Source organism: Cyrtonyx montezumae, unplaced genomic scaffold (genome assembly GCF_038088225.1).
Source record: "Cyrtonyx montezumae isolate F1298 unplaced genomic scaffold, pur_monq_1.0 scaffold_18, whole genome shotgun sequence".
Classification (NCBI taxonomy): Eukaryota; Metazoa; Chordata; class Aves; order Galliformes; family Odontophoridae; genus Cyrtonyx; species Cyrtonyx montezumae.
In genome coordinates this window covers 13,938,119-13,964,079 of record NW_027071914.1, presented here as the reverse complement: position 1 = coordinate 13,964,079, position 25,961 = coordinate 13,938,119, and the positions used below count along the sequence as shown (strand labels likewise).

The 25,961-nt window shown below is 46.6% G+C and overlaps 1 protein-coding gene across 4 annotated transcripts in view; it reads right to left on the bottom strand.

Annotated features, from left to right (window-relative positions):
• The window catches only part of KLHL3 (kelch like family member 3), a 261,783-nt gene that overhangs the window by 214,459 nt on the left and 21,363 nt on the right, over window positions 1-25,961 (bottom strand). For 3 of the 4 annotated variants that reach the window (XR_010622101.1, XM_065734800.1, XM_065734798.1), the window contains 10 exons: window positions 23,154-23,275; window positions 16,162-16,324; window positions 13,497-13,606; window positions 9,539-9,655; window positions 8,418-8,567; window positions 5,538-5,655; window positions 4,717-4,914; window positions 3,840-3,941; window positions 1,595-1,723; window positions 186-326 (listed from right to left, as the gene is read on the bottom strand). Coding sequence is in view for 3 of the 4 variants with exons in the window: in XM_065734800.1 (XP_065590872.1) it covers window positions 186-326; window positions 1,595-1,723; window positions 3,840-3,941; window positions 4,717-4,914; window positions 5,538-5,655; window positions 8,418-8,567; window positions 9,539-9,655; window positions 13,497-13,606; window positions 16,162-16,324; window positions 23,154-23,275 (1,350 nt within the window). In the remaining variant the exon portion in view is untranslated. Of the gene's footprint in view, window positions 1-185; window positions 327-1,594; window positions 1,724-3,839; window positions 3,942-4,716; window positions 4,915-5,537; window positions 5,656-8,417; window positions 8,568-9,538; window positions 9,656-13,496; window positions 13,607-16,161; window positions 16,325-16,565; window positions 16,589-23,153; window positions 23,276-25,961 lie in introns of those variants that run through there. The other variant, XM_065734799.1, reaches the window with a different exon arrangement.

The following is a 25,961-nucleotide window of genomic DNA, read 5'->3' as shown; positions in this document are numbered from 1 at the left end:
TAAACACGGCCTAACTTCTCTTCCATCACATGCTGCCTGCCACTTATGGTTCATTCCCTAAGAAGACATCTTCCACTTTATTACTTAATAGTCTGTAATATCATATACTTAAATTACTCGAACAGCCACATTAAACACCACAGACAAACACAACCAAGCACCAAAGCCAGGCTTCTTGTGGTTACCTGCATTTCTTCGACACATGTTCATGTCTGCTACTTGCTTCCAGGTGTTCGTTCCTGGATCGTAGACTTCCACGCTCTTCCTGACCAGGGGACCATCGTGCCCACCAGTTGCATACAGCAGCCCACTGAGAACACCAACACCTGCCAAACAGAGCCCAGCAATTGCCAAACGTACACAGGAAAGGGCAGCACATCCTTGGGTCTGCATTGTGGTTCTTCATGGGCCTCTCTCCAAGGTATTCCCAGAACATGTGCTTCAGCATCACCCAGCACTCGGTCTGATCTCCACCTAGGCCTACAGACTGCTGCAGCTCACCCCTCTTTGTCTCTGTCTGCCTGATGTTCTCTGCCATGGGTCTCTTTGCACGTAGCCTGATTTTTATTTCCAGTTCTATTTTTGTTTTGCCTGCTGCCTTTGTGCCATGTGGCTTCATCCCTTGGACACCATTCCTCTTTTCAGCAACCTATGACTCACTTCAATTCTTCAGGCTGCCTCTGGGTTTGTTTCCCCAATTCTCCTTACCACTCCTACCCCAAAATAGAGTAAAACAGAAACACCAATCTGAATTGCCTCACATTAAGCATTGCATTAGCCTGCAGGACAGCCCCCAGGTTCTAAAGATGGTCTCATGTTGATGATTTAGGGAAAAGCTCAGAGCTCTGACCCCAGAGCTGTTCAAGCTGCGTCCCAGTTGACTGAGGAGTGGGAACTCACCCAACTGGTGAGGAAAGCCTGCCACATCTGAGCCCATCCAACTGGCTTTGCAACACCCTGCCATTTGACTACATTCAGCTGTTACAACAGCTTTCTATTTCAAAATAAATAAATAAAAAAGTCAGTAAGCTAATTTAAGCAAGTAGGAGAGTTAAAAGGTTGGGAACTCTAAAGCTTCTCCACTCGAAATGCCTCCACATATGGTGTGATGGGGGACACAGGAAGAGCTGCCCCTGCCCAGGGGACTGCCACTCCTCCAGCAGCTCGCTGCCAACACAGCCCTGCTGCCTGCTTTGGGGTCATGGCAGGGATTTGGGGACACTCGTCCTCACCTCCACTAGATGTCAGCATGAGCACAGCAATGCTGGGAGCTCAGGTTCTTGTTTCCCAAGCTGTACAGCACTGCTGTTGGTGACAGCTGGTGCTTGCTTGGGGGGGAACACAGGCTGTGATGGGCCCGGCTCAGTTTGGGAACAGCAAGCTGCAAGGTTACTTGGTACATTTTTGCTCTATTTTGACATACTGTCAACGACATGAGATTTTCACTGTTTTCCTATAAGGTTGGGATAGGTTTTATCCTCACACCAATATCACATTATCACAGACTGCATTTGCCAACACTTTTCCTTCCCTTTCACAAAGAGAGGAGAGTCCAGTGATTATCCCCTTTTAAGAACATATCCTGAGCCAGTACCTGCACCGCTGCGTCGAGTGCTCATGTCAGCTACATAGGTCCATTCGTTGGTGGCCGGGTTGTACTGCTCTACAGTACTAAGGCACTGTCGAGATGCTCCATCATAACCCCCCACAGCATAGAGCTTACCTGCAAGAGACATGCTGGCATCAGCATCACAGCTACCATTGATGTATGATGCTCCCCCCATGCCTGGCAGCTCCAGCGAGGTCAGGTCCTGGCTGGGAAAGCCTTGGGAGAGCTGCCTGAGCCTGCTGGCATGGCTGGGGCAAACCCTACTGAAAAAATCAGAAGCAGGAGCACAGACAGTGGGTCTGTTTGCTTTTAAAGCTGTCATCCCAGACTGGGTAACATCACAACACAGCAGCTTCATTAAAAGCCCAAAGCCCTGAGGGTTTTCCAAACAACTTGTTGGCCCAGGACAAGAGCTAATACCAAAGCAAGTTCTGCTGATCAAACATTTCCTCCTGTTCAGATGCCACACACCAAGGTGAGCTGACAAAGGTGAATGCTATATGTTAATTACAACGTTACAGGAGCAATAAATCTGCAATAGCCTCTTAATATACTACCACCATGGAAATGCAGACCCAATTTTGAAGATCTTAGGCCAAACCAGCACAAACCAAAGCTGCTAGTAGAGCTGAGGCTGCTCTGTTCACTTGTGCCAAGTGACCACGACACAGAAATCCTGGGGGACCTTCATAGTACAGTACGTATGTCCTGTGCACTTGTTTGTCATGCGAGACTCCCAAGAGCAGCTATCATCTACAGTTTTATGATTGATACTTTGATATTGTAAGGCTTCGAGTATAAGGATGTGGTCCTGCCTCTGTGTCATGGCTTCACTCACAGCCTCCTCGAGCTCTTGTTTGGACTGTTGTTTGAAGCTACTTGTTAATCAACCAAGGCCAGACAAAGCAGGACAAAATAAAGTGCCCTGGTTGGCATCAATTCTTAGATGGTTTCACTACTCACAGGCACTGGATCAACCTCCATCATATTCAGATGAGCACCAGGGGTTAACTGCATCCTGCAGCTTGCTTCCTACACTACTATGATCAGCTTTCCTTCTCCATCACATGCTCACTTTCTACCATGAGCTCCCACACACACAACACTTTATCATGCTTTAAACAAAGCAAAGCAAAAGGATTTCATATGCATCCAGTAGAAAATAGGTTACAGAAACACATTTCTAAAGTATGTATTAAGTATTTGTTTGGAATTCAAATGACCAGCCCACTTCAGCAAAACAAATGACTATCAACAACCCAGCACTCCACAGGCTGTGAACTGGGCCAGTTTTGAATGAGATGCTGCTTCTAACAAATACGCAGATTTAGCACCCAAGTCATCCTGACTCCATCTCACCCTCCTCACAAACACACTTCACACGTTTCCCATTCAAACCAAGCCACTTCAAAGCAGAGTTCACAATAAGCCTTACACCACTGGATGCTCCACGCAGTACAAATGGACACACCATGCTAAAGGTGAGGCCAAACAAGAACTTTCCCTTGCTTCAGAACAGATTTTACTGAAGGTTTCTAAGTTCCTACCTATAGGTTTCTACCTATTCTTTCTCCTGGACATAAACCAAGCTGCTCAGTTCCAGCTCACTCAAGCTGACTGCTGGCACCTCTGTGCCACCAGGTACAGCACGATCCCTTGCACCACCTGCTCTGCTCACCTCACCTGCCCCACTCCCAAACTGCCCCAACATCAGCACTTTCAATCATCAGTCCCTGTTCTCTTATGAACCAGAACAAATTATGCTGCGTGTGCCTGAAGGCCTGGTTTTAGCACTCCTGCCAAACCAGCAGCCTGGGGCTGTGGGATGAACTGTTCTCCCACTGAGCAGACTGTTTGTGATAGGTGCTCCACCCAAACACTGTCTGCTGATGGCAACAGAGTACTGCATAACACTGTTTGCTGTCATCAGAAGCAGCACTGGAAGAATAAGGACTCAAAAGCTGCACACACCTAACAGCATTCACAGAAGGCATGGGTTGGTCTGATACAGGTCTGAGGCTCTTGGAAAGCAGCACACCATTTTTTTCACTTAGATATAAAGGAGAACAGAAAAAGCTGCAGCAAATTAGGTCTGATAAAATAAATCTTTACCAATCAAAGACAGTGTAGAGAACAGGTCCTGCAGTTACTTCCTATTGCACTTAATCACTCAGGCTTCTGTTTGACACTGAAACGTTTGCTTGAAGGAAATGGCTGATGGTTTTCTTACCCTCCACAACTCCAACTCCAACACTGCTTCTTCTTGTGTTCATGGGAGCCACAAAAAACCACTCATTGGTTTTATAGCTATAGGCCTCAACTGATGCCAGACCTAGTTAAAAAGGGGATACACAGGTTTTCTAATTAAAAAAAAAGAGAAGAGAAAAAGATTGGTGTTGCACTTTCATCTGCCTTCCACCTCCTCCCAAGCCCGTAATTCCCCCCACACTCTTCAGACCCTGTTTTCTAGTCCCTTTCCTTTCAAGCTGGGGCCACCACATCAACACCACTTCTCCAACTGCTGGAAAAATTACCACAGGGCCCCTTACCCTGGGGCACCAAGGTGGAGCAGAGTCCAGATTCCAAGCCCAAAGGTTCACATTCTTTCAAGAATTATAAAATGTCTATGCAAAGGTTTAAAAATTACCCCAGAGCATTCTGAACCAGCTGAAATAATCAGGTCAGGGCTAAACCAAGCAGCAGTGCCCTACAGCAGAGGTGTGAAGCTGAGCACGCAGTTATATCAATGTAACACCCAGACAAGCAGACTCCACGAAATGCCTCGTTCACATTTCATTCGTGTTGCTATGCAAATTTCAACTAAAACTGGGAAAAATCCCTTTCTGGTCGGAATAAGCACGTTCATATAGCAAACAAGACTGAAGGAACCATGTCAGTAAAGAAAAAGAAACTAGGTGAGATGCTCCACAATTACTGAATCAGAATGTGCACGTGGTTGGTGTTACACACAATGCACCCACCCAGACTCTGGCTCAACCTCTACAAAATTATAGAGGAATTGCTCTGGAACCTCACTAAAGCTCTGCAATCTTTGCCGGGGTCTCTGAAAGCATTGCTTTGGGTCAGGCTTTTGTTCAGCCACCTACCGGTGCTGCCATCAAAACCTCCCACTGCATACAGGAGATCATTGAGCACAGCTGCACCCAAAGTGCTTCTTCTTTCCTGCATGCTGGCTATGGATGTCCACTGGTCCTTCACGCCATCGTACACGTCAACGGTGCGTACCCTTAAGGATCCGTTAAAGCCTCCGACAGCATAGACATTGCCAGCCATGAACACTACACCTGATAAAGGAGAGACATTTTATGGAGGTTTTACAACTGATGAACCGAGTATTATCAGGCGTCTGCCAGGGTCAGCAGGGAAGAGTAGAATGTGGGCAAGTCTTGAGCACTTTCTGCAGGTTAAGAGCATTGGAGCCAAGTATGATAAAAAAAAGGTGTCATAAGGATGGTGAAATGCACATAAACTCACAGCAACATAAGGCACAGATGGATGCATATCTGAATGAAAGATTTTCTGGAGTCACAGAGGACACCAAATGGTGATCCACACTCACATCCTCCTATCTTCAGAAAAATGCTCCCAGATTTCAGACAGACCCTTAACAAATTGACAGGGCTTGACTCAGCTCCCCTAATTTTCACTAGGAAACCAGAGGAGAAAACTGGATGCTTGTGGGGACAGTAGCCATGAGGGGCAGACAGGCAGAGAGCGACCCTGCAGAGTGAAGGGCATCCACTTGAACACAAATGGTATACAAGCAGGGAAAGAGGAGAAAGAATGGCAAATAGAAAGCTGTTTGAGGCTGGAGACACAGAGAAAGGCTGAAGTGATGACCAAGGGCACATCCATCCGGCCTTGAAGAGCTAGACACAAGGAAAGCTGCAGCAAGCTTTCCAATTACCTGCTCTACATCTCCGGGAGGGAAGCTCAGCAACCTGGTCCCACCGCTCCTCCTCAAAGTCATAGCACTCCACACTGCGGATGGCTTTGGGTGCTTGCCCGCCCACCACAATCATCACCTGGGAAGGGAAAATAAGAGCTGGGCCACCTCAGGCATCAGCCTGGGCAGCTGCTCTCTGAACAGAAACCAGCAGCACAGCCCAGTCTACAGCAGTTGCCAGTCCACCAGGAGCTTCTGCAGACAGTTACTTAAGTCAATCCTTCAAAAGAAAAACTTTATCCCCATTTTAATGCACACTAAATATGACAACCCCCATTAGCCCTTCCTCACTGTTTCCCAAGCAGGCAACCTGCCCTACCTCCCCATAAAACAGAGAATTAATTTGTAGCAGGGTGCATGCAAGGCTTGTTGCCAAAGAAGTTTTAAGTGAAGATGATCCTAGCGTAATTTCCACAGCCAGCCCACTGTTCAGTCATTATCTCCATGATGGTACTAAAAATAACCAATGCCACTTAGCAAATTAAACCCGCCAGCTGCAATGCCACCTGCAGGGAAGATGTCACTTGGGGAAAGCAAGACTTAAGACCCAGCACTGCTGGGCTGCTGAGGGAAGTGGGTTGTCAGCTTCATTAAAGCCTCTGGCTGCTACATGTGTTGATGCAAATCTAATAATTAAACCTTAAACTCCACTCAGATAGGGAAGATCTATGTGAAGCTAATCAACAGCGAATCTCAGGAGCATGAGAAATGCTCTGCTGTGACCACGTGCAGTGCAGTCCCTCCCAAACCTGCCTTGCCTGCTGCCAGTTCTGAGCTCTGGAGGGCAGCCCATAGCCACGTGTACAGGCAGCATCCAAACCTCTGGCATTTACAAACAGCTCTACCTGCACTTGTCTGAACACGTTTCCTTCTGTCCCTCCACCATTATCAGAAGGGAGGATTTGTTCCCCTTATCAGAGGAGCGAACACTACCCAAGACAATCTGATTTTTACAAGGCCACAGAGCAGCAAGTGAGATAAGGGGGCTTCAAATGTACTTAAAGAGAAGATGATACTGGTGTCAGCCCCTGCAAGGCAGCAGTGGGCAGCTGAGGGGATAAGACAGCACTTGAGGTCATTCAGGTAACGAGCTCAACTCCTGTCACAGTTGCTGTAGAAGTCCAGAGCAAGACAATGCTCTAAAGTATTTCATGAGTATGAAAACAGTGAACTGTTCAACCTAGAAAGATGGAAACGTGACCTTAGGAGGTAAAATTCAGCCTAAATTAGCAGTCTGACTACTAAGTGTGCAGCAGCCTCTCATGGAAAGCTGCAGAGCTTCACATGATTATAGACTTAAGAGATTTCACAGCAGGACCAGCAGATGAGATGAAAGTTTTCCAGTAACCAGATTGCTGGGAGATCATCACCTTCTCCCACGTCTTTACAGTTAAAAAACAAAACAACAAAACAAAAAAGGGTTAACAGTACCACAGAAGATCTGGGTTTATACTCATAGGTTGTGCTATTAGTAGATGCTGAGAATCTCTGACGTCCCTGACTCACTGCTCATTAACTTCTTTAATCCTTCAGCAAGGGTCACGCAGCCCTTCGTGATCTCCCAAAGCTGTCTTCTGCCCACACCCCTTCACTGCCTGCAGGAGGAGCAGACAGCACGCTGACGTGCCCTGCAGAACTGCAGTTTCTTGATGGGCTCTCCAGAATCTGAACACGTGAACAGCACAGATCTCACATCCCATCCCACATATCAGACTCCCTATGATTTGTACTTAGAAAAATAATACGCTGTGCTTTTGGCATCTTACAATTTCTGAGCAGCTCACTAACAACTTCAGAGGCACGCTGTTGAGAAGTACGATGACCAACAGCATTTATGTCTGCAGCATGGGTCAAACAGCTTCTGTTGTCATTTTCTCCTCACCAACAAAGCAGAGGCCAAAGCATCACATGCCTCCAGGAAAAGCACAGGGAGTAACAAGGTCTATTTGTTCAGTAGCTGCTCCAGGTCTATCGGAATTTGCTTCAGACTTCCAGCTCACACGTCTGGGTGCCGCTGTTTCCTGCTTTCCTGCCTTCTGATTGCAGAGTCTGAAAAATGACAGGCAGTGGAGGCAATCATCCTCAGCAGGGCTCCAGCACTGTGCCACATCCAGCAGAGCTCCCAGCAGCTGCCTGCAGCCGCTGTCAGCCCATGGTCAGCAACACTCAGGCCATAGCTCCGGGGCCACAGCCACTCCCAAAGACCACTCATGGCTGAGAAAATGTTTTTAGAGAGCAGAATCATGTCCCTGGAGCAGAGATACTGCTTCCTTCGTGAGTTTGCCTCAGTTATCAAACTTCATTAAGCACACACAGAGGGCACACACAGTGCCAGAAGAAGCAGTAAAGCGATTCAAAGTACTGCAAACGGTTTGCAGCCTATATCCATTTCCACACAGCGCAGCAGTGACTGCTGCTCTTCTTCCACAGACCCCGTGTAAACTCCTGACATCTTCACTGACTGCACTAACACCTGACCTCAGCTGCTTTCTGCTTGTGTCTGCAGTTGTGCTCAGAATCGGATCGTAACATTTCACCTGCACTAACCCCTGCTCTCCAGCAGCACTAGTTGATGCAAGATGACACAGCACGCTCCCCATGCAGCTCCTCTGCTCACCCAACAGAAGCACTGAGGATTGGCCACAACACAGAGGAAATACAGCTCGCATCCTGCTAGGGGACTTCCTCTAAGGGGCTCAGAGCAATTGAAATGCAAGCAATTCAGTGTTAGAAAGCATTGTAAAAGCACATAAGCTCCTTTCAGAGATGGAAAATACCGCCAGTATGAGGTGACACTGAGCAACATCTTCCCTCCTGTGTTAGGAAGGGAACCTGGCTTACCTTTGGCAGGCTGACAGGAGTCCTTGGTTTTGTTCTGGGATTCTTGATCAATTGCCTTTGATCCAGAGGAAGCAAATGATACTTCATGGCCTCGATAAGGAAGTCTTTACACGTGTTGTTATTCTTGATTAAAGCTTCTTCTTCGACTGTCTGAGAGCATGCACACATGAAAGGTCACTTAAAGTGAAGCACTTGGTGGCAGAGGTCACAAGAAGCACACAGAAACGAGAACTTCTCTTTCCAAGTACCAACACAGAACATGGAAGACAGACAAGAGAATTCCAGCTCTTTCCAATGAAACAAACAAATTCACATCCAAGCTCCCTTTCTTCCAGAATCATTAAAGAGCAGCAGCTCTCCCTCTATTTTATCAACCTCTGTCAGACACCTAATATCTCAGCAGAGGAGAATTTAGCAGAAGCCTGCATGTAAAATGAGTAATTCCTCTTTTTGAGTCATAATTTTTAAGAAAAGACCATATCTGTTCCTGCATCAGAGGATACAGTTGAAAAGGAAGAAAAAAGACATTATGCATTCATCTTCAGTATATCAATTTTATTTCTGTTGCATTGGCTTTTTAGACAGAAGATGAAAGCAGAGCAGTCTAAAAGCCCACATACCAACCCCTTCTCTGGGATTCTCAGCTCATTATCGAGGCCCAGATTCCAGGAATTAAGCTGTCAAGAACAATCTCTAAGACAGACTAAGAGCACATCTCACCTACCATCACACAAACCCATCTCCACAGAGCCTGCTCCTGCACAGGACTCTTCTTAAGCCAAAATTATCACACGTACACCAGGGAGAAAACCATGCAGCCTTGTACAAGCATCACCTGAGTGTTTTCAGGGCAAGAAATCCCAAGACATTTATTTCTAAACGCTTCCACCAAGACTGGCAGGAGCTCAGCTCCTAGCACTGCTGGGCAGAGCACAGGTCACATTTTATAGGGTTTCTGCATGCATGCACACGAACACACACAGATTTCAGAGTACACCCACTTTTCCCTTTTATTCCTCTGTTGACAGACTCCACGCCAAATTGGCCATTTCAGAAGCAAACAGCCAAGCCACTGATTAAGAAGCTTAAGTGCAATATTAATTACTTATTTGCAGACTAACCTGTACAAGGTAATCTCTGGGCAGAAGGGGGAGGCGAACGTGCTCCATCAGTTTAGCCATGTGCTCTAAGCGAGACTCCTTCTCGTAATTTATCCAAGAAATAACAGCTTCAAAGACCTACACAGATAAAAACACAATGAGTGTAGAGAAGAGAACAGGCTTGCAGTCACCTCGCCCACATCAGAAGCACTGTGATTTTGCAGGGTTGAAGGAGATGCAAGACCTCTGTCACACAAACAGATGAAGAAGTGGAGACAACTTGCAGCTAGCACGAGCACCTCAGTACCCAAGAGGTAAGCTAAGCATGTGGTTAATGAGCACCTCCACTGTGCTGTACTGCTCCCCGAGCTGAGCAGTGTGCAGGACAGCCATACACCTCTTCTTGCACTGGGCTCCTGGATGGCAGCCAGGAAACTTAATTGGCCTCTTGACATTTGCACTGGGCATTATTCATGAAATCAGCCACAACGATTACCACCGATAACAAATACCCCTCCTGGAGGAGCCAGCTCAAACAGCAAGTCACTGCACTCACCTCCCTGCTTAATCCCCTGAAGTGTGAAACCCACAGGACAGATCTAAAAATACCCAGATAAGGCAGGCACAGGGGAAACAAGGGCATGCTGGGCAGGCAGGACAGCAAGGAGTGTGGGCTCAGCTGTAACACAGCACGATATTGATCTTGGCAGTGAAGCATCCCAACGCCCAAATGACAGTCTGGCACTCAGCTTGCACCTATGGGAAAATTATGGCTGTGACCCCACTCTGCTAACTGGTGAGGTTCTGGAAGCATTCCCCTGCATAGCCACCCTCGCCCAGTGCTGGCCCAGCAGGGTCACCCCATGGTCAGGACAATCTGCAAAGAGACTTTCTCTTTCTTCTATCCCTCCCCAAGGAACCGTTTGGTTTGGGCCCAAGGTCAGCAACTCAACAACAGGAACCGAGGGCATCACCTCGCTCCCCAGTTGCTGCAGCAAGTGCATCTGCAGGAGGCACTGACACACAGCGAGGTGGAGCAGAGGACCTTCCTCCTCACTGCTGAACTATACGCTTAAAAAACCAAGCGAGCAGTAAAGCAGGAGCCTCATTTCCTATGCCAACAAATGCTCTCGCTGAACTGCTTGGAATTCAGGAAGCTGCAGTGAGGATTTCAGCAAGCAACAGGGAGCCCGGTAATCAAACCCAACAGCAGAGGAAAACGCTGCAGAAGCTTCGAGTGTTTTCAAATGCAAATAAACAAACAAACAAACTATTTCACTTTGGCTACAAGGCATTTAAAATGGAAACTAGGTTGTTACGAGATTTTTAATTGCAAATGAGCACGGAAGGAGCAGAAAGCAACACTTAGCCCACAGACATGCTGGCATTAACCTATTCTGCACCAGCCCAACAGGGCAGTGGAGCAATTAATCCAGGTACAGAGGAACATGACAGCAAAAAGTTCTTAAAGGAATGTAAAGCAGCAAGAATTAACTACCTCAGTGCTGGAGAGCAATCCAGAGGTAGGAATACACTGACACCACCCTGCTCTGACAAAATCAATAGAAATAGACGGTATATATATATATAAATAAATACTCTGGCATCTCTTTTTGGCTCCAATTTTAAGATGTGGGCTCCTCCAGCCAGGCTCTGATGACACGAAGCTGCTGCACGGGCTCTGTTTGCAGCCAGCACCTGCCTGGCTGTAGGGGCAGGGCAGCCCCCAAAGCAGAATTCCCACTCAACAGACAGAAGGCAAAAGCCTGGAACATCTCCTTTCTGCACACTAGCACAGAGCACACACACCATACATTTCCCAGCCTCTGCAGCCCAAAATCCAGGTGTTAGATGCTGCCAGGTCTGAGGACCAAACTGTGCACCAGTTCCTGTTGCACACCAGCAGAACATGTGGGTTACTGGGCTCTGCATAAAGTCCCCAAAACAAAAATCCCGAACCCTCTTAAAGTTTCTTTCACCACTATTCTGAATTGTCAGAAATCATTTCTTGAGGACCATATGCCCCTCGATTTCACATATCATTAGTAAATACGAACAAATATGACTTTTTTCCATATCGTTTTTTCCTTGCTTGCATATGCTGCTCTAATTAAAGATCTAATTAGGTCAGGTACAGAACGCAAAGTACTCACCCATAGCAAAAGGCAGAGGCAGGGACCAAAATGGACTTTTGTCCAAGGCCCAAAGAAGCTGTGTAACTGCAGGGGCTGGCCCCAGCAAGAGGGAGAGGGGAAGAAAGGAGGATGGCCTTGGAGTAAGTGGGGAAATGCTTTGGAGGAGTCATTCTACAACTGAAGTATTTCTGTGGCAGCAAGAAACTTTTTGTAGTCATGATAGTCAAGGATGCCAAAAGTTAAGGAGTACAATCTATTAAGCCAATTAGCATCAGTTGAGGGGGGGGCCAGGAAGGAGAGAACACACACTCGGACCCCAAGCACTGTAACAGCAATGCTCTCCCTGCCCCTCGCTGCCTTCTGGCCCTGCCTCTCATGAAGTCTGACTGGAACAACTTAGCCCTCAAATGTTTGAGGTAATTGCTTACTATTATTTTGCTGCTGAAAAATAATTAACCCATTTACACACAGGTGTATATGCATGTCCAAGTAGTAGATCAATCACATCAGCAGGTAAGAAAGAGAAAGGTCAGGAAAACTGTTTGTCCACGTGCTCATCCATCACACCAAAACTAAACCAAAGCAGCAGCCTGCCCATCTGCCCTCAATTTTCAGCACTTCTCTGGACTCCAGCACATATTTCACATTTATGTTCAAACTCTTGTTCTCTGCTTATCTCCTGTTATTAGCACATTGTTTCGAGCATGCAGCTTATGCTTTTGTTTCCTTCCACCAATTTGCACACTCAATGTTCAGAGCAAGATAAAGAAATACTGGTTATGACTGTATAAAGCGGAGTTGAGGGAGTGGGCACTTTGATTTCTCTGGGCTCAAGGCCAATAAAAGCTTTTTAACAATGCTGCAAAGGACTGGAAAAAGTGGTTCCTTTGGCTCATGCAAAGCAATTCTGCCAGGAGTTCCCGTGGTTTGTTTTCCCAAGTGAGCAGGAGCAGCACACTGCTGAAATGCCCCCGTGTTCCTGGTGTGCTGGCTGGGATCTGGATGAGGTCTGTGTGTATGTATATACGTCCTGCACTGCAGGTTTTCTGGCAAGCTTCATATGGGCCCCATATGGACCCAAGTACACGCACATCTGCAGCACTGATGGGCTGGAGTGGATGAGTGTGCAGCACTGGAGGACAGAACAGCAGCACCCAACACACCAAGGTCCAACCCCACCAAAACACAGGCATTCACCAGAGGGCTGAAGGTGCAAGCCAGGTAACTCCCAAGCTCTCCTGTAGCCCCTGCAAGTGCCCATCTCCTTGTCCTTGAGGCACACAGCCCTGCTGCAGGCTGAAAAGGGGCTGCACACGGTGCCACAACCCACTGCTCCTGCCCCTGTCCAGCGCTGCAGGCTGCGTGAGGTGAGTTCAACACTTCAACCACAAAACATCAACCACAACAGTGACTTATTTCCCCCTTCCATTAAAACAACTGACAATGCCAGGAAAACGTTCTGTCCTTTTTGGTTGTGGACTTCTTTTACTTGTTCTGTCCAGAGTGAGGCAACACTCCTCCCTGGCCTTCTGCAATTCACCTATTTTTTAAGTTTTACAGCAGGTAACACGAGCTCTACACCAACAGCAGATGGGAGGTTGGAATTCAGTTCTGTCCCCCAGGGCTTTTGGAAGAGATATGGATCAGAGAATCATTACTTTCTATAAAGAACAACCAAGTGAAGGTCATTATAATGTGGTTTAAGGATTCACGCTATTTTTAATTTTCTTTTTGTGAGCTCTGTTGGAAAATAACCCCTAAAGAGCATAACGTGAGAACAGTTTCCAACATAAAATCTAGAAGCATTCCAGCACTCTTAAATGTTGCTATGCAATTTACTGTACCTTTTCTTCAGAGGAGACTGTGAGCTTGTCACTTGATATTAAACTGCAAACCTGGTCCAGACTAAGGCTAAGAAATTCTTCTCCTAGCATCACTTCAGGAAAGTGCTGCTCTGTTCAACAAATGAAAAAGGGGAACAGAAAATTATAATGATTTCAGTCAATGGAAGGACTGCAGCATTCAGAGAACTGCTATTATTACAGCTCTGAGCAACCAGGATGAACAACACTGCAACCAAACGGCGTCACACAGTCGCAGAGGAGGCTGAGAAATGGGATGCTGTTTAAAGTAACACAAACCCCATGAGACTCTTTCATAAATGACAATAAATCATAAATTGGAACTTCATGTTCTGCAAAGCCACAAAGCTCCTTCCAGGGGCAAATATGAGTACTGGTGGCAACTGAGATAAGTGTCAATATCCACCCTCAGCACCCACCTTCCCAGGCAGCTTCGCCTCCTTACACTTAGACTGCAACTGCACAAGTTTCTTCTCCCTTTATGTCTCCAAATCCCTCCAAGCTGTAACTTTGGGAGCCACCTAAAATACAGCAATTCACATCTCTGCCTGTAACGCTAAACTATAAGAATTCACTGCAGTACAGATCCAAAAGGAATCATCAAATCTATCTTGCTTTACATCTAATGAAAAGGCACTTTCTAAGAAAGAATTTCTAGGTCAAAATGGCCATCAGCCAATTGCAGGCAATTCTAGCTTCCCTATGATTTCTTACAGTTTACACCAATTTAATCCTGTCATTTGCCACATCCCATTTACTTTTGACTGAAACGCAAATCTTTAGCCTGGAGCAGCTCACACTCAAATATCCAAAGAGCTCTCTGTGCAGCAGGATCTGCCTGCCTCTTGTTTTCACCTCTGCAAAGTGCTTTGCCTGCCAAAAAGCAGCTCTACAGGGACACGAGCTGGCACAACTTCCAGAGGGGATCTCCTTGCAGAACTCACCCAAACAACTCCTTCCCAGTGCCAGTGCTGCAGAGGACACCTGACTTCCCCAGCCACAGACTCCACTTAACCCAATGGACACAGAACTCAACAGCTAAGACAAAGGTCTGACTAAAAACATCGCTATCTGGATAAAGCTTAATATTCTGCATTGGTCTGGAAATCACATACAAGATCTACTGAACTCTCCTGGTCTTAAACACTTGAAAAAAACAGGAAATGCTCCCGACAGAGTGATGTGCATGCACTCTGACTTCTGGACACAATCTCCTATTCATTCTGGATTGGCACCTGGAAGCAGAAGGATATCTGATCTCTGTTATTTGTTGGAAGCAAGTAAAAATATTTTCTGATTTTAATAAATAACTCGTGCTTGCTTCCATCAAGGCAGCTGCTCTGCCTACTGAAGTTACCCTCTGGCCAGAACCAAGCACTGCCCAAGGAGCTGAGCTCACATACTCACAGACTCTTGAGCCTGGAGACTTCTGCCTTGGTTTACGACCATTACGTAAACAACACAGCAAAAAGAATTTTAATGGCATTTTTATTAATGGAGTTCCATTAACATTACATGGGCTACTGTACTAACTGGGACTTATGAAGGCCAATAAAACAACAAAGCAGACTTTCTAATTACCAAACAACCAAATAAATATACAGTGAATGCACTGCTTGTTGAATTAAAGATTAAACAGGTCCTGGAAGCAAGGATAATGAGATATTACAAGCAAGCCTTTACACAATTAACCATTCCTTCCAGAATACCTTTTCCTCTAGGGGATAATACAGCCAGAGCAGCTGAAAAGATTTTACTTTCATTTGCAGGAGAATAGGGGAGGACTGGGTGGGCACGTTTTTATTCCACTGAGCCTACTTATGGCCCAATTAAGGACAAAAAATGTACCAAGGAAAATGTTGCAGGACAGAGCAGGTGCTCTGGGAGAGAGCAGGTGTATTTTTGCCTGTATAAATAGACAGAAAAGCAGAAAAACAAACTGAGCAGAGAAACTCAAGCAGAATTCAAGGGCAACTCTCCTGGAGGAGACTGGAAAGTGCAGGGGAGCTAAAAACACATGCCTGCTTGAAACAAATTCACATTTACAATGTAGAGGAGGAACACTGAATGCCACTGCCTGCACCTACTTACTGCAACCAAACACCCACTAACAAGGGATTAAAGAAACAAGAGTTCATCTACCCATGGTGTAAGCTGCCATTACTCTGCAGACCAGAGGCTCAAGTTGCACGACGGTTTGTTTCAGTGTTCCCATTCCCACTCACAAGATTTAGTTTTGCCCACTGACAATTTTTTGCAGAATGCACAAATCCCCAACCACAGCTTGCTGCACTCAGCAGACAGCATGCCCTTTGATGGGGTAAGAGGACATCAACTCCGTGCCGTTCAGCACGAAGCTTGTGAGCTTGCTAGGAGCACACTAAGGAACTACTTTGTGGGCTGAGATACATTTTGGGGTTTGGCTTGGATTTTGTTTTTATTCTACCTCCTGGTTTCCCTGCCATCAAACTATATTTCACTATCTGCAGCCTCACAAGAAGTCAGGAGTGTGTAACACAATAAACAACTTCCTTTCCTAGCCTGATGCTAGAAGCATGCTGAGACCAACATGTTCATCTTGCTCAAGCTATGAGCTGCCATGCCTGCAAGAAGATTTAACTTGACAAAGGGACAACCTTTTCCTCACCTGCGTAGGCATTTGCCTGCTGCAGCAGCTCAGTGCATGCATGCACATCTGCAAAAGCTCGAATTCCAAGGCAGTTTGTGGGATGCAGCTGGGACTGAAGAAAGTCACAGCAGTTTTTTCTAACATCCATCAATTGCAATAAACTAGCAGCTGGTAACAATACCTGGAACAACAAGAAAGGAAAACTGGAGTTAGCAACAGGGAAAATTTGACACCCAAATTGCAGAAGTTAGATGTGACCCCTTCTCCAGACAGGGAGGCATCACTGCAGACACTGCAAGGTGCCCACGCTGCCCCACATTAGTAACAGGGACTGCAGCAAGTTCAGGCAGGTTGTGGGGCCAGCAAAGCTCTCAGGAAAAACGTGGTCAGCCATTCAAATCAACAGCCCAGCCCTGTCTCACCCACACAAAATGCTGCAGACACTTCAGCACTGCTCACCTGTAAATGAGGTACCACTTCATACCTACAAAATCAAAGGCAGAAAAAGAAGACAAAACCAGATTGAGAATGCGACATCCGCTGGAAGGATCATCCTGGAGGTCAGTAAGCAAGGATAGGAAGTAGAAAACAACATGGGTCGGGTCGGGATCTTCTAGCCCATGACATCAGCTACTTCCTTTCCTACGTCTTACAGCAACTGGGGACATTTCTTATCCCAGCTCTGGCTGCTTCACACGTTGCCTTCAAACCGGGCATCCGTACTCACCATCTGAGCACAGATTTCCGGAAAACTATTTCCAAGCCAAAAAAAAAAAAAAAAGTAATAATAATAATAAACAACCATGAAAACCCCCTGCATCAAGTAGCTGCTAAATAAAAAAAAGTAGGTCAGCAACATTCACCTCTCTGGATCTCAATGCCAGGGAAGGGAAGAAGTCCTCCCCTCCCACTCGCCTCCCCCCCATGCTGTCATTTCCCATCATGGCAGGATGCTCACAGCATGCCCCAGGTGTTTTTTAAGCCCCTGGCACATTCCAGCCACAGCCCAGATCTGTGTTACCTGAGTGCTGCCACCAGCCACCCCAACAGGCAACAGTGAATAGAAAAGAAAACAATTAACCTGGGAGCCCATTTTGGCCCAAGCCTCTTGATGCCAGGAGGAGATTAGTTTGTGGTTTTGATTAAATCAAGATAGCAATGCTCTTGTGGTTTTGGAACCTAGCTGTGAGCAACTTTCTATCTGGCTGAGCCATCTGTCAGCAGAAAGGTGAGTGCCTGACCTGCCTACAAACCACCTACGACCACAGCTTCCTCCACACACACACACACACACACACACCCTGCCTATTAAATATGCAAATACAGGTGGGCTGCAGAGCTCAAGTTTTTGGGGTACTGCCTCCATGACAGAGGATGCTCACCACTGATACCCACATCTAGAGCCCTTTGGACACCTCAGTCCTGCTATTACAGCTTCAGGCTGGCTCGGCAAGCAGCAGGGAAGGAACCTCACACCACTGCAGTTATTTCAAAAGGAGCTTTATCATATAACCCTTTAAAAATAGGATAAAAATAGCTTATCAACAGATGAGTGGATTTTCCCTTTCTTATTTCCCAGCTGAACTTCTCACCACTCTACTTGTTTTTTACCAGGGAAGGAGAAAAGCAAGCAAAGGATATCCGCTAGCACAATGTCTGTTTCCTTTAGAAATAACAGGAGGAAATGCCCTGCCTAATCATGCAGCAGGACCCAACTCCAGCCTCATTAACACCCAGGCATGTTACTCACTTGGGTCTGAATACGGCTCTTAGTATTTGAACTCCAACCACTGCAAACAACTTGGAGCAATTACTATTCAACCTCCTTACCAAATCCAAGTGTCTTTTGCAATTGTACCACAATTACGTGTTATACTACTGAGACTGGTTTCCTTGCTAAATAAATTACATCCAGAATCTCAGCTATGGCACTGGACAGCAATAACCATCTATTTCTCCAGCTGTGCTCTCACTCTGCAGACTGTACCAGCCTCACACTTTACAGAACGCTGTCTGTGCCATTAAATACTTTCATAAACCTTTGATGTCTCTTAACTAGAAACATCTTTCAATCAAAAGTGATCTGTGCTGCTGCAAGGTTCTTTCAGTGTTCAGGGCATTAATGCTGGACTTCAGAGCCTGCCAAGAGACAACCCATAACATTCCTCTCCCGCAGATGGGGAGAGGAGCACTGCCCCAAGGCAGGAGAGACATTAAAGCTTTTAAGCTGCTTTAACAATTTAGTCAAATTGGAAGCCAGGAAGGGTACTGGCTGTAATCCTCAGCAGCACAGCCACAGCTGGGATCACACATCTGTCTGAACAGGGAGACAGCTCATAGGGGAAGTAGTGAGCAGAGAAACAAGCAGATTTTGCATCTGCAGGGCAGGTTAAACACTCAGTTTTCATCATATAGCTCTACAGTGCACACGGAACATGGAGATAAGATGACGTTTTGTGGCTTTTCAGTGTAAGGGAAGCAACAAGCCAAGCTCCCTGGCTGCTACCACATAGCACCGAGTGTGAACAACAGTGCTTCTGCTGAAATGCTCCACCTGGGTGAAACAGCCAAGGCAGCACACGTGAGATCAGGAAGCCACAAACCTCCTGGAACAGGCATAAGAAGGACTGTAAAGGTAAGAGAGAAAACAGGGAGAAGCTTGCAGCTTCCCTCCCAGTCTACCTTCTCCAACTTCACACAGAACAGCTGAGCTGTTTCTCAGTAAGAAGTGAGATAAGGAAGCAGAGAAACATCTGCCAGGCTCCCAGCACAGCCCCTGGTGCCACACGTACAATCCAACCTAGGAGACATCCCAAAGGCATAGGGAGCACACCAGACCAGCAGAGCTCAGCCTGCTGCTGAAGGACTGCGGCACTCCAGGAGGGCGATGCCAAGCACGGAGCATTTGCAGCAGAGAGAAAACAATCCTAGTTCATTGCATTTCCTAAAGCTGAGCTGAAAGGCTCTGTGCATTATCCTCGGCTTGAACCTAGTGTAGCTTTTGAAGCACGCAGCAGGAAGGGAGATGAAATGACCCACTTAGCACTCCTGTACCATGGCTGTACTGAAACTGCATCTGCCTCAGACACTCTCCCTTCCTTTCTTTTGAAATCTTTAAGTCCTTTGGGAAACCTGAGGTGCAGAAGCACGCTTCTGAACAGGAAGTGCTATCGATTCCAGCAAAGCTTTATTCCTCCTTTCTCAAGTCATTTTTTATTATGATTGCTGTGTCTGCAAAGCTGACAGTTTCAACATCTATTTCCCCCCAGTAAACCGATTTCCAGACATCTCTTCATTCTCCTTTCCATCTGAGCCATACCTCAGGCTGTGGTAGCAGACAAGGACACACCACGCATATGGTACTCTGTGCCTCATCAGTAAAAATTTAACTGTGAAATCAGGTTAATCAGGACTTTTCCCTGGGAATTGTTACAAACCTAACGGTGATGGTTTTCTTAATTGGGAGGGTAAATCTCAGGCTGCCTGCAAGTAATTAAGTGCCATCAGTAAGGACAGGTATAACATGCTAAAGAGGGACTGTATTCACCATTTACAACTGTTGCACGTCTGCACGTGGCTTCCACTGAAGCCAACCCAGGCTTCAGTGAACAGGTGTGAATTTCCCTAATTCACTCCTATCAGTTTTCCTCACGTCTGCAGAAATTGCACAGCACAACCTGTTTTTGCCCCCCAGAAAATGTATCGTGCTCCACATTCAAATGGACAAGACCTTTTTGTCATACATGTGACACAGGTGTCTTTCTATCTAACCTCAACATGGGGTACAACAGCAGAGGAAACAACTGAAGATGGGGAACAGAAATCCCTGGACTATTTGCCTCAGACTACAGCACTACTGCAATGAACACAAATTCCTCCTCTGCTCCACACCTTCCAAACAAGCAGGAGTTTAAATCCCAGATGTGTTCTGAGATGAAACACTTGGTACAGAAACTCTTCTGTTGTCTGTCATCCCTGAGCTGCCCTACTGCTAACTCCATCACCTTGTGATCTCTCTGAAATGAGGCTCCAATACATGAAGAATAACTGAGCTGGTCAGGCTGGCTCTCACTGTGTTTAAAATTGAAAGAGGGGAGGTTTAGGTTAGATGTTAGGAAGGAATTCTTCACTCAGAGGGCACTGAGGCAGCAGCACAAACTGCCCAAGGAAGCTGTGGATGCCTCACCCCTGGAAGCATTCAAGGCCAGGCTTGATGGGCTCCCGGGCAGTTTGATGTAGTGGTTGGCAACCCAGCTCACAACAAGGAGATTGGAATTAAATGATCTTTGAGGTCCTTTCCAATCCAAGCCATTCTTAGATTCTACAGTACTGCAAAAAAAGCTCAAAGGGAACACTCGCTACAACACGGGCCCTCTACCTGCACACCTGGACAGACCCTTGAGGAGTAATTTACAACAGAGATGACTGGAACTGACCGTGCTGGCCCCTTGGAAAGCAAGGAAGGATGTGTGTATGGAAAGCAAAACAAAAACCACAAAAAAAAAAAAACAACAAACCCAAAACTTTGTGAAACAAAATGTCAAAGAGATATAAAAGTACGTGCTTGGCTCAATCCGTGGAAGCCTCACTTCCTGGACACTCTGTTAGGCCTCTGAAAGCAAAAGCAAAGGCAGGCTTCTATTAGAAAAGCACCAATACAAAGGTTGCTGCTGGGATACCTTGGGCAGCACTCTGCATGAGGGCAGCACACATGGGACCACTCCTGTCCTCGCTCCCACAGTTCCTTCACTGCTCAGCTTTTTCTCCTTTCAACTCTGCTCCCATTTTCTTTTGCTCACCAACAAGATCTTTCCATTGATTGATGTGTTTGGTACACTGGCTGGATCTGCTTATTTCATGCCATGTAGCCATCTTCTTTCTTGTCATTTCTATAATGAAGTTACCTGGCACGCTTATTTAGGAATCACTTCTTCCAGTTTCTTCTCGTTGGTTTAATTTTGCTGCCACGAACCTTTCTGAGGAATGGCAGAGCATTGTTTTCTGCTGACCTTTCTGTGGCCACAGGTGGACATGAACCCACTTATGGCATTCTGCTCAGCAGTAAAGCACCCACAGGCAGGATGGAAATTTCTCTCTAAAACTTTGATGGGCTTCATCACAAAACAATATTAAATTCCATAAAGCATTTTAAGCACAGGCATTATGAACACATAATAAAACTTAGACTAGTCGTTTCATCTTGCCCTAGATCAGCTTCATTTCTTAGCCTTCATGAATTAATGTATCTCCAGCCTACAGAGTCACTCACAAGGTGGTTACTTAAATAAATCATGGAGAAAAAAATTGCTTTATTAGATTGGGAAGAAAACTCTGTGCCTGAAGATTAGCATTCACCAGATGCAGTTTTGATCTTACTGTCCGAGGGATGTGAGCCAGAATACGAAGACATGCAGAGCTCTTAGTTCAACTCCTTGTAATCCCCAGGCCATTGGAAGGCAGGATATCATTAGGCTTCGCTGAAAAGAAGATTTTGAGTTTTCTGTTTGATCAAAAAATGCAACATCTGGGCTCCTGAGGCAGGTCTCTCCTGCCAACACAAAGCAGGACAGAGCTGGCACTGCAGCCTGCCCCAACTCCCACACTGCTCACACCAGGTGCAGCTGCACACGAGCACTGCGATGCTCAGAAAGCTGGAGCATGCGTGGTAACTTCCAGTGAGCTCCATTCAATGCAGCCTGACTGGCTCCAACACACCAAACAGCAGCCTGAGCTCAGCCCATCCCACGTGCTGAGTGGGTGCTCCTGGGCCACCCACCAACCAGCAGCACGGAAGGAAAGCAGATGCTTCAGAAAGCACATGGATGGAAGGCTTTGCATTTCCCCCAGAAAGATGCCAGCTTGATGGTGCATAAATGCCATTTTTCCTCCAGCAATGGAGGACCCCAGAGGTCCAAGGAACTTGACCTTGCCTTCCTACTGTAAATTACTGAAGTTATGTAGTAACTCAGATCCCTGCAAGCTTGACAGCACACTGCAGTGTGCTTTACTGCTTGACTTCAAGCAGTAAAGGGTTTCTAACTAGTCCCATTAATTAGGTCAACAGAAAAGTGGCTTTCTCCTCTCTCTCTCTCTCTCTCTCTCTCTCTCTCTCTCTCTCTCCAGTGACACTGGCTGCTAGCACCCTGTCCAATGCCCAAATCACAGGCAGGAAGACACCAGGCTCCAACTGTCACTTGCAAACAAAAATGAGGAACAAGCAACAAGCTCCCAGCATCCCCTCCAGACATCAGCAGCTAAGTGCACAGCCCTTTTCTTCTCATAAATACAAGCATAAAGAAAAAGCTTTACCAGTAGCCACAGCCATGTGACACAGACAACAGAACACTCTTCATCAGCATCCTGCTTTGCCTGTAGGCTGCCTTTCAATTACTCCTTCCACTTCCAGACTAATATTTGCCTCAAAGAGCTACAAGACAGAATGCTCACAAAGAAGGGAAGAATGCCTTCATTTTAACAATATATTCCACTCAAAGCTCTGCCAAACTATTCAAACTCCAGAGAAGAACTTAAAATCTAACAGCCAGATTCTTCTGCCATGACCTTAAGCCACCTTTGACTTGCTGTTTGTTTGAGTGCATTCTGACCTTCGACAGACTGACCCACAAGTCAGTGCAGCTTCTTGGAAGGCAAATGCCTAAGCTCATTACAAGAGCTTGATACAAAAGCTAAATGCAACTAGACTTAAGCGCAGGCAAAGCAGCAAACTGCCTCGAGACTAAACAAGGCTGAAAGAGCTCTTTTCAGGTTCAACCTTTTACATTCCGCAGCCTGAAGAGATCACTCATCCCCGAAGGCCTCTGAGGTGCCAGCTTCTGACCTGGGTTTCCAGGGGAGTGGCTGAAGCAGACTCACCTGCACAAGGCTGAAAGAGCTCTTTTCAGGTTCAACCTTTTACATTCCGCAGCCTGAAGAGATCACTCATCCCCGAAGGCCTCTGAGGTGCCAGCTTCTGACCTGGGTTTCCAGGGGAGTGGCTGAAGCAGACTCACCTGCACGTTCTCTTCCGTGACCTCTATCTCAGCTGTGTAGATGTAATCAATCAGCTTCCTCAGTGTCTGCCCATCCACATCTTTTATCTCAATCTTCTTGGCTTTGCTTTCAGACATGTCCCCTGAAATGCATTTTAAAAGGACAGTCAGTTTGCTGTGCAGGAGCTTTTTTCAGGCCATTGTTCCCCACACCTCCAGCATATCCTGCTGGTACCTAATGACTGCCCTGACACTATTCCTGACCATCTGAAGAAGAACACTGAGATTCTCAGAAACCTCTTGATGCCACCTAAAGAGCATCTCAGCTCTTTAGAAGACACTAGTATAAGATAAAACTCATCAGAAAGTACAGTGAGGTTGATTTTCTGCAGGAAAACAACCTGCCAAATTCATCCGCATTTAAACATGTATAGGGGCTGAAAAAGCAACATGGCCCTCTGCTGTGTCTCATCACAGAGACAGGATCAAAGTGACTCTGAGCAAGCCTTAGCAGAGCTTGCTTTATTTATCTATTTATTATAAATACATGTATACAGCTAGATGAGTAAGCTGCAAGAGCTACATTCAGGTGCTTCGTGGTATACTGCACAATAAAAGCAAGGTAGTGTTATGTTCCTTCTTGAGGAATCACCTGAAATCTGCTGAAGGAAAACAAGTGTACATCCACTGTGCTCAAATGTGCGCTGCAGGATGGAGAGGGGACTCCCTGGGGTCCTCCCAGCCTTCATGCACAGGGTGACAATACCCAGCCCAGGCTTAAGCAGAGGGATCTCCAGGATGAACAGAACAGAAAGAGCAAGCTCCAAAGCAGAAAGGAAACGATAAATGAAAAACTAAATCTAAACAAAACAGAGCTTGAAGAAATGTTAATTCTTAAACCAGAGCATGAATAATCACTACGCTAAGAAATCTGGTGACTCAGTACTGCTGTGGGATTAAGAGGGAAAATAGTTTCTGCAGCCTAAGTGAGAAGTAATTACAGCCTACAGCTCCATACGGAGCGCAATAAGACATGGCCAGGCACACTGAGTACGCAGCAGATGGCATGGAGTGGGGTGCTAATGGGGGCCCGAGCCTGAACAAAGCCCAGGTCCTGGACGTGAAAGCTTTGGGGCTTCACTTACCCCAGTAAGGAGGCAAACAGCAGGAGCTGGGTCAGACCATAAGCATTAGAAGGGCCAAAAACATCCCAAGGGAAACATGGGCTGAAATAACATTTGCTCCAACAGTTTTATGAAGCAAAGCCCAGGAAAACAAATGTACAAAGGGATACAAGTTGGATTTTTTATTTGGTGAAATAAACCTCTCAGCCCAAAAACTTCTCCCCCATCCTGAAAATGAAATAAAATAAAATGTACTTCCAGAGAAGAAAGGGCTCAGATCAGTCCACATGGAGCTGGAGATGCCTGCAAGGACCCAGATGAAATCCCACAGGTGAGGGGCAAAACAGAGTGGCACCGACAGTGCCCATTGGGAGCAGGGGAAGGGCTGGGATGCTCTCCCCCAGGATTGGTGCAGGAATAGCTCAGAGGGACTGATCCAATAACATGGGCTGTCTTTGTGCACTCACGTGACTCAGCCAACAAAAATAAAGGCTGTGTGGGCTTCTACACCCACCAGCAAGCTGCCAGCCCTGCACGATAACGTCCTCCTATGGCTCTGCTCCAACAACATCCCACAGCCACAAAGGGAGTCACGCTGTGCCCCAGGGCAGGGGCAGCAGGGCTGGGACCTGAGCCCTCCAGCCACGTGCCCTGATGAACAAAATAAGAAAAGAAAGGCCCAAAACCTCATCTCCCAGGTTGTAGGAACTAGATGAATTTGAAGACCCCTCCAAGCCCAAGCCATTCTATGATTGCTACGTTGATGCCCCCTCCCTCAGCAATGCTGAAATCCCCCCACAATAAGCCCCAGCAGCCCCTCCATAGTATCTGTTGTCCTTCCTGAAATTATTGCTGGTTTTTTTTTTCTATACAGATGGAAATTATTGTCATCAATCATTCCCAGACGTGGTGCCAACAAAGACCGTACATCTGAAACGCTCTAGAAAACCAATAAAGAATACAAAATGCTGGGTCCTGTCTCTCCTTCAAGTAGTGGAGGATGCAAGTGGAACAAGTGCCTTACTGCAGGACTTCCCAAGGCTATTGTCAAGAGACACGCCTAACCAGAGGTCACTAGATGGCAAAGGAATGAACTCAAGGTCATCAGAAAGCCAGCCACGAGTCCAAGATCAGGCCCAACTTACACAGACACACCTGCAGACCACATTAGACAATGGGGTTGAGCTGTGGATTCCAGTTTGGTTCCTATTGCTCAAGGCTTTATCCTGACCACATGCTACTGCTGTCCAGGAGTCCACCCCATTCCCCAAGAAGCATTTCCTCCAGCAGGGTCTCTGTGTGGCCAAGCTGCTGTCACCCATGCATCCTGCATCCATCCTGCAAACATGCACACGCAGTGCTGCAGCTGCCAGGTCACACTGCTGACATGCAACACAAAGCTGAAAAATAAATCCCAACAAACAGCCACGCTGAGATGTTAAATACTTGTCCTTCAGAAACTGAATCGACACAGCTGGAAGAATATCGTGCTCAGTCTTTGCAAGAAGATCCAGGCCATAGAAATTTGGGACCAGAAATGGATGGACAACTGGTCCTTGCCTGATCTGCTGCCTGCTGGGGCCCCGTGGCTGCTACCCAGCTCCAGCCCAGGGCACACCGAGCACCCGCGTGACTGCGGGGACCTGATTACTGGTTAACTTGCTGCATGAGGGATTACAATTCAGGAGAATTCCTGCATGGAAAC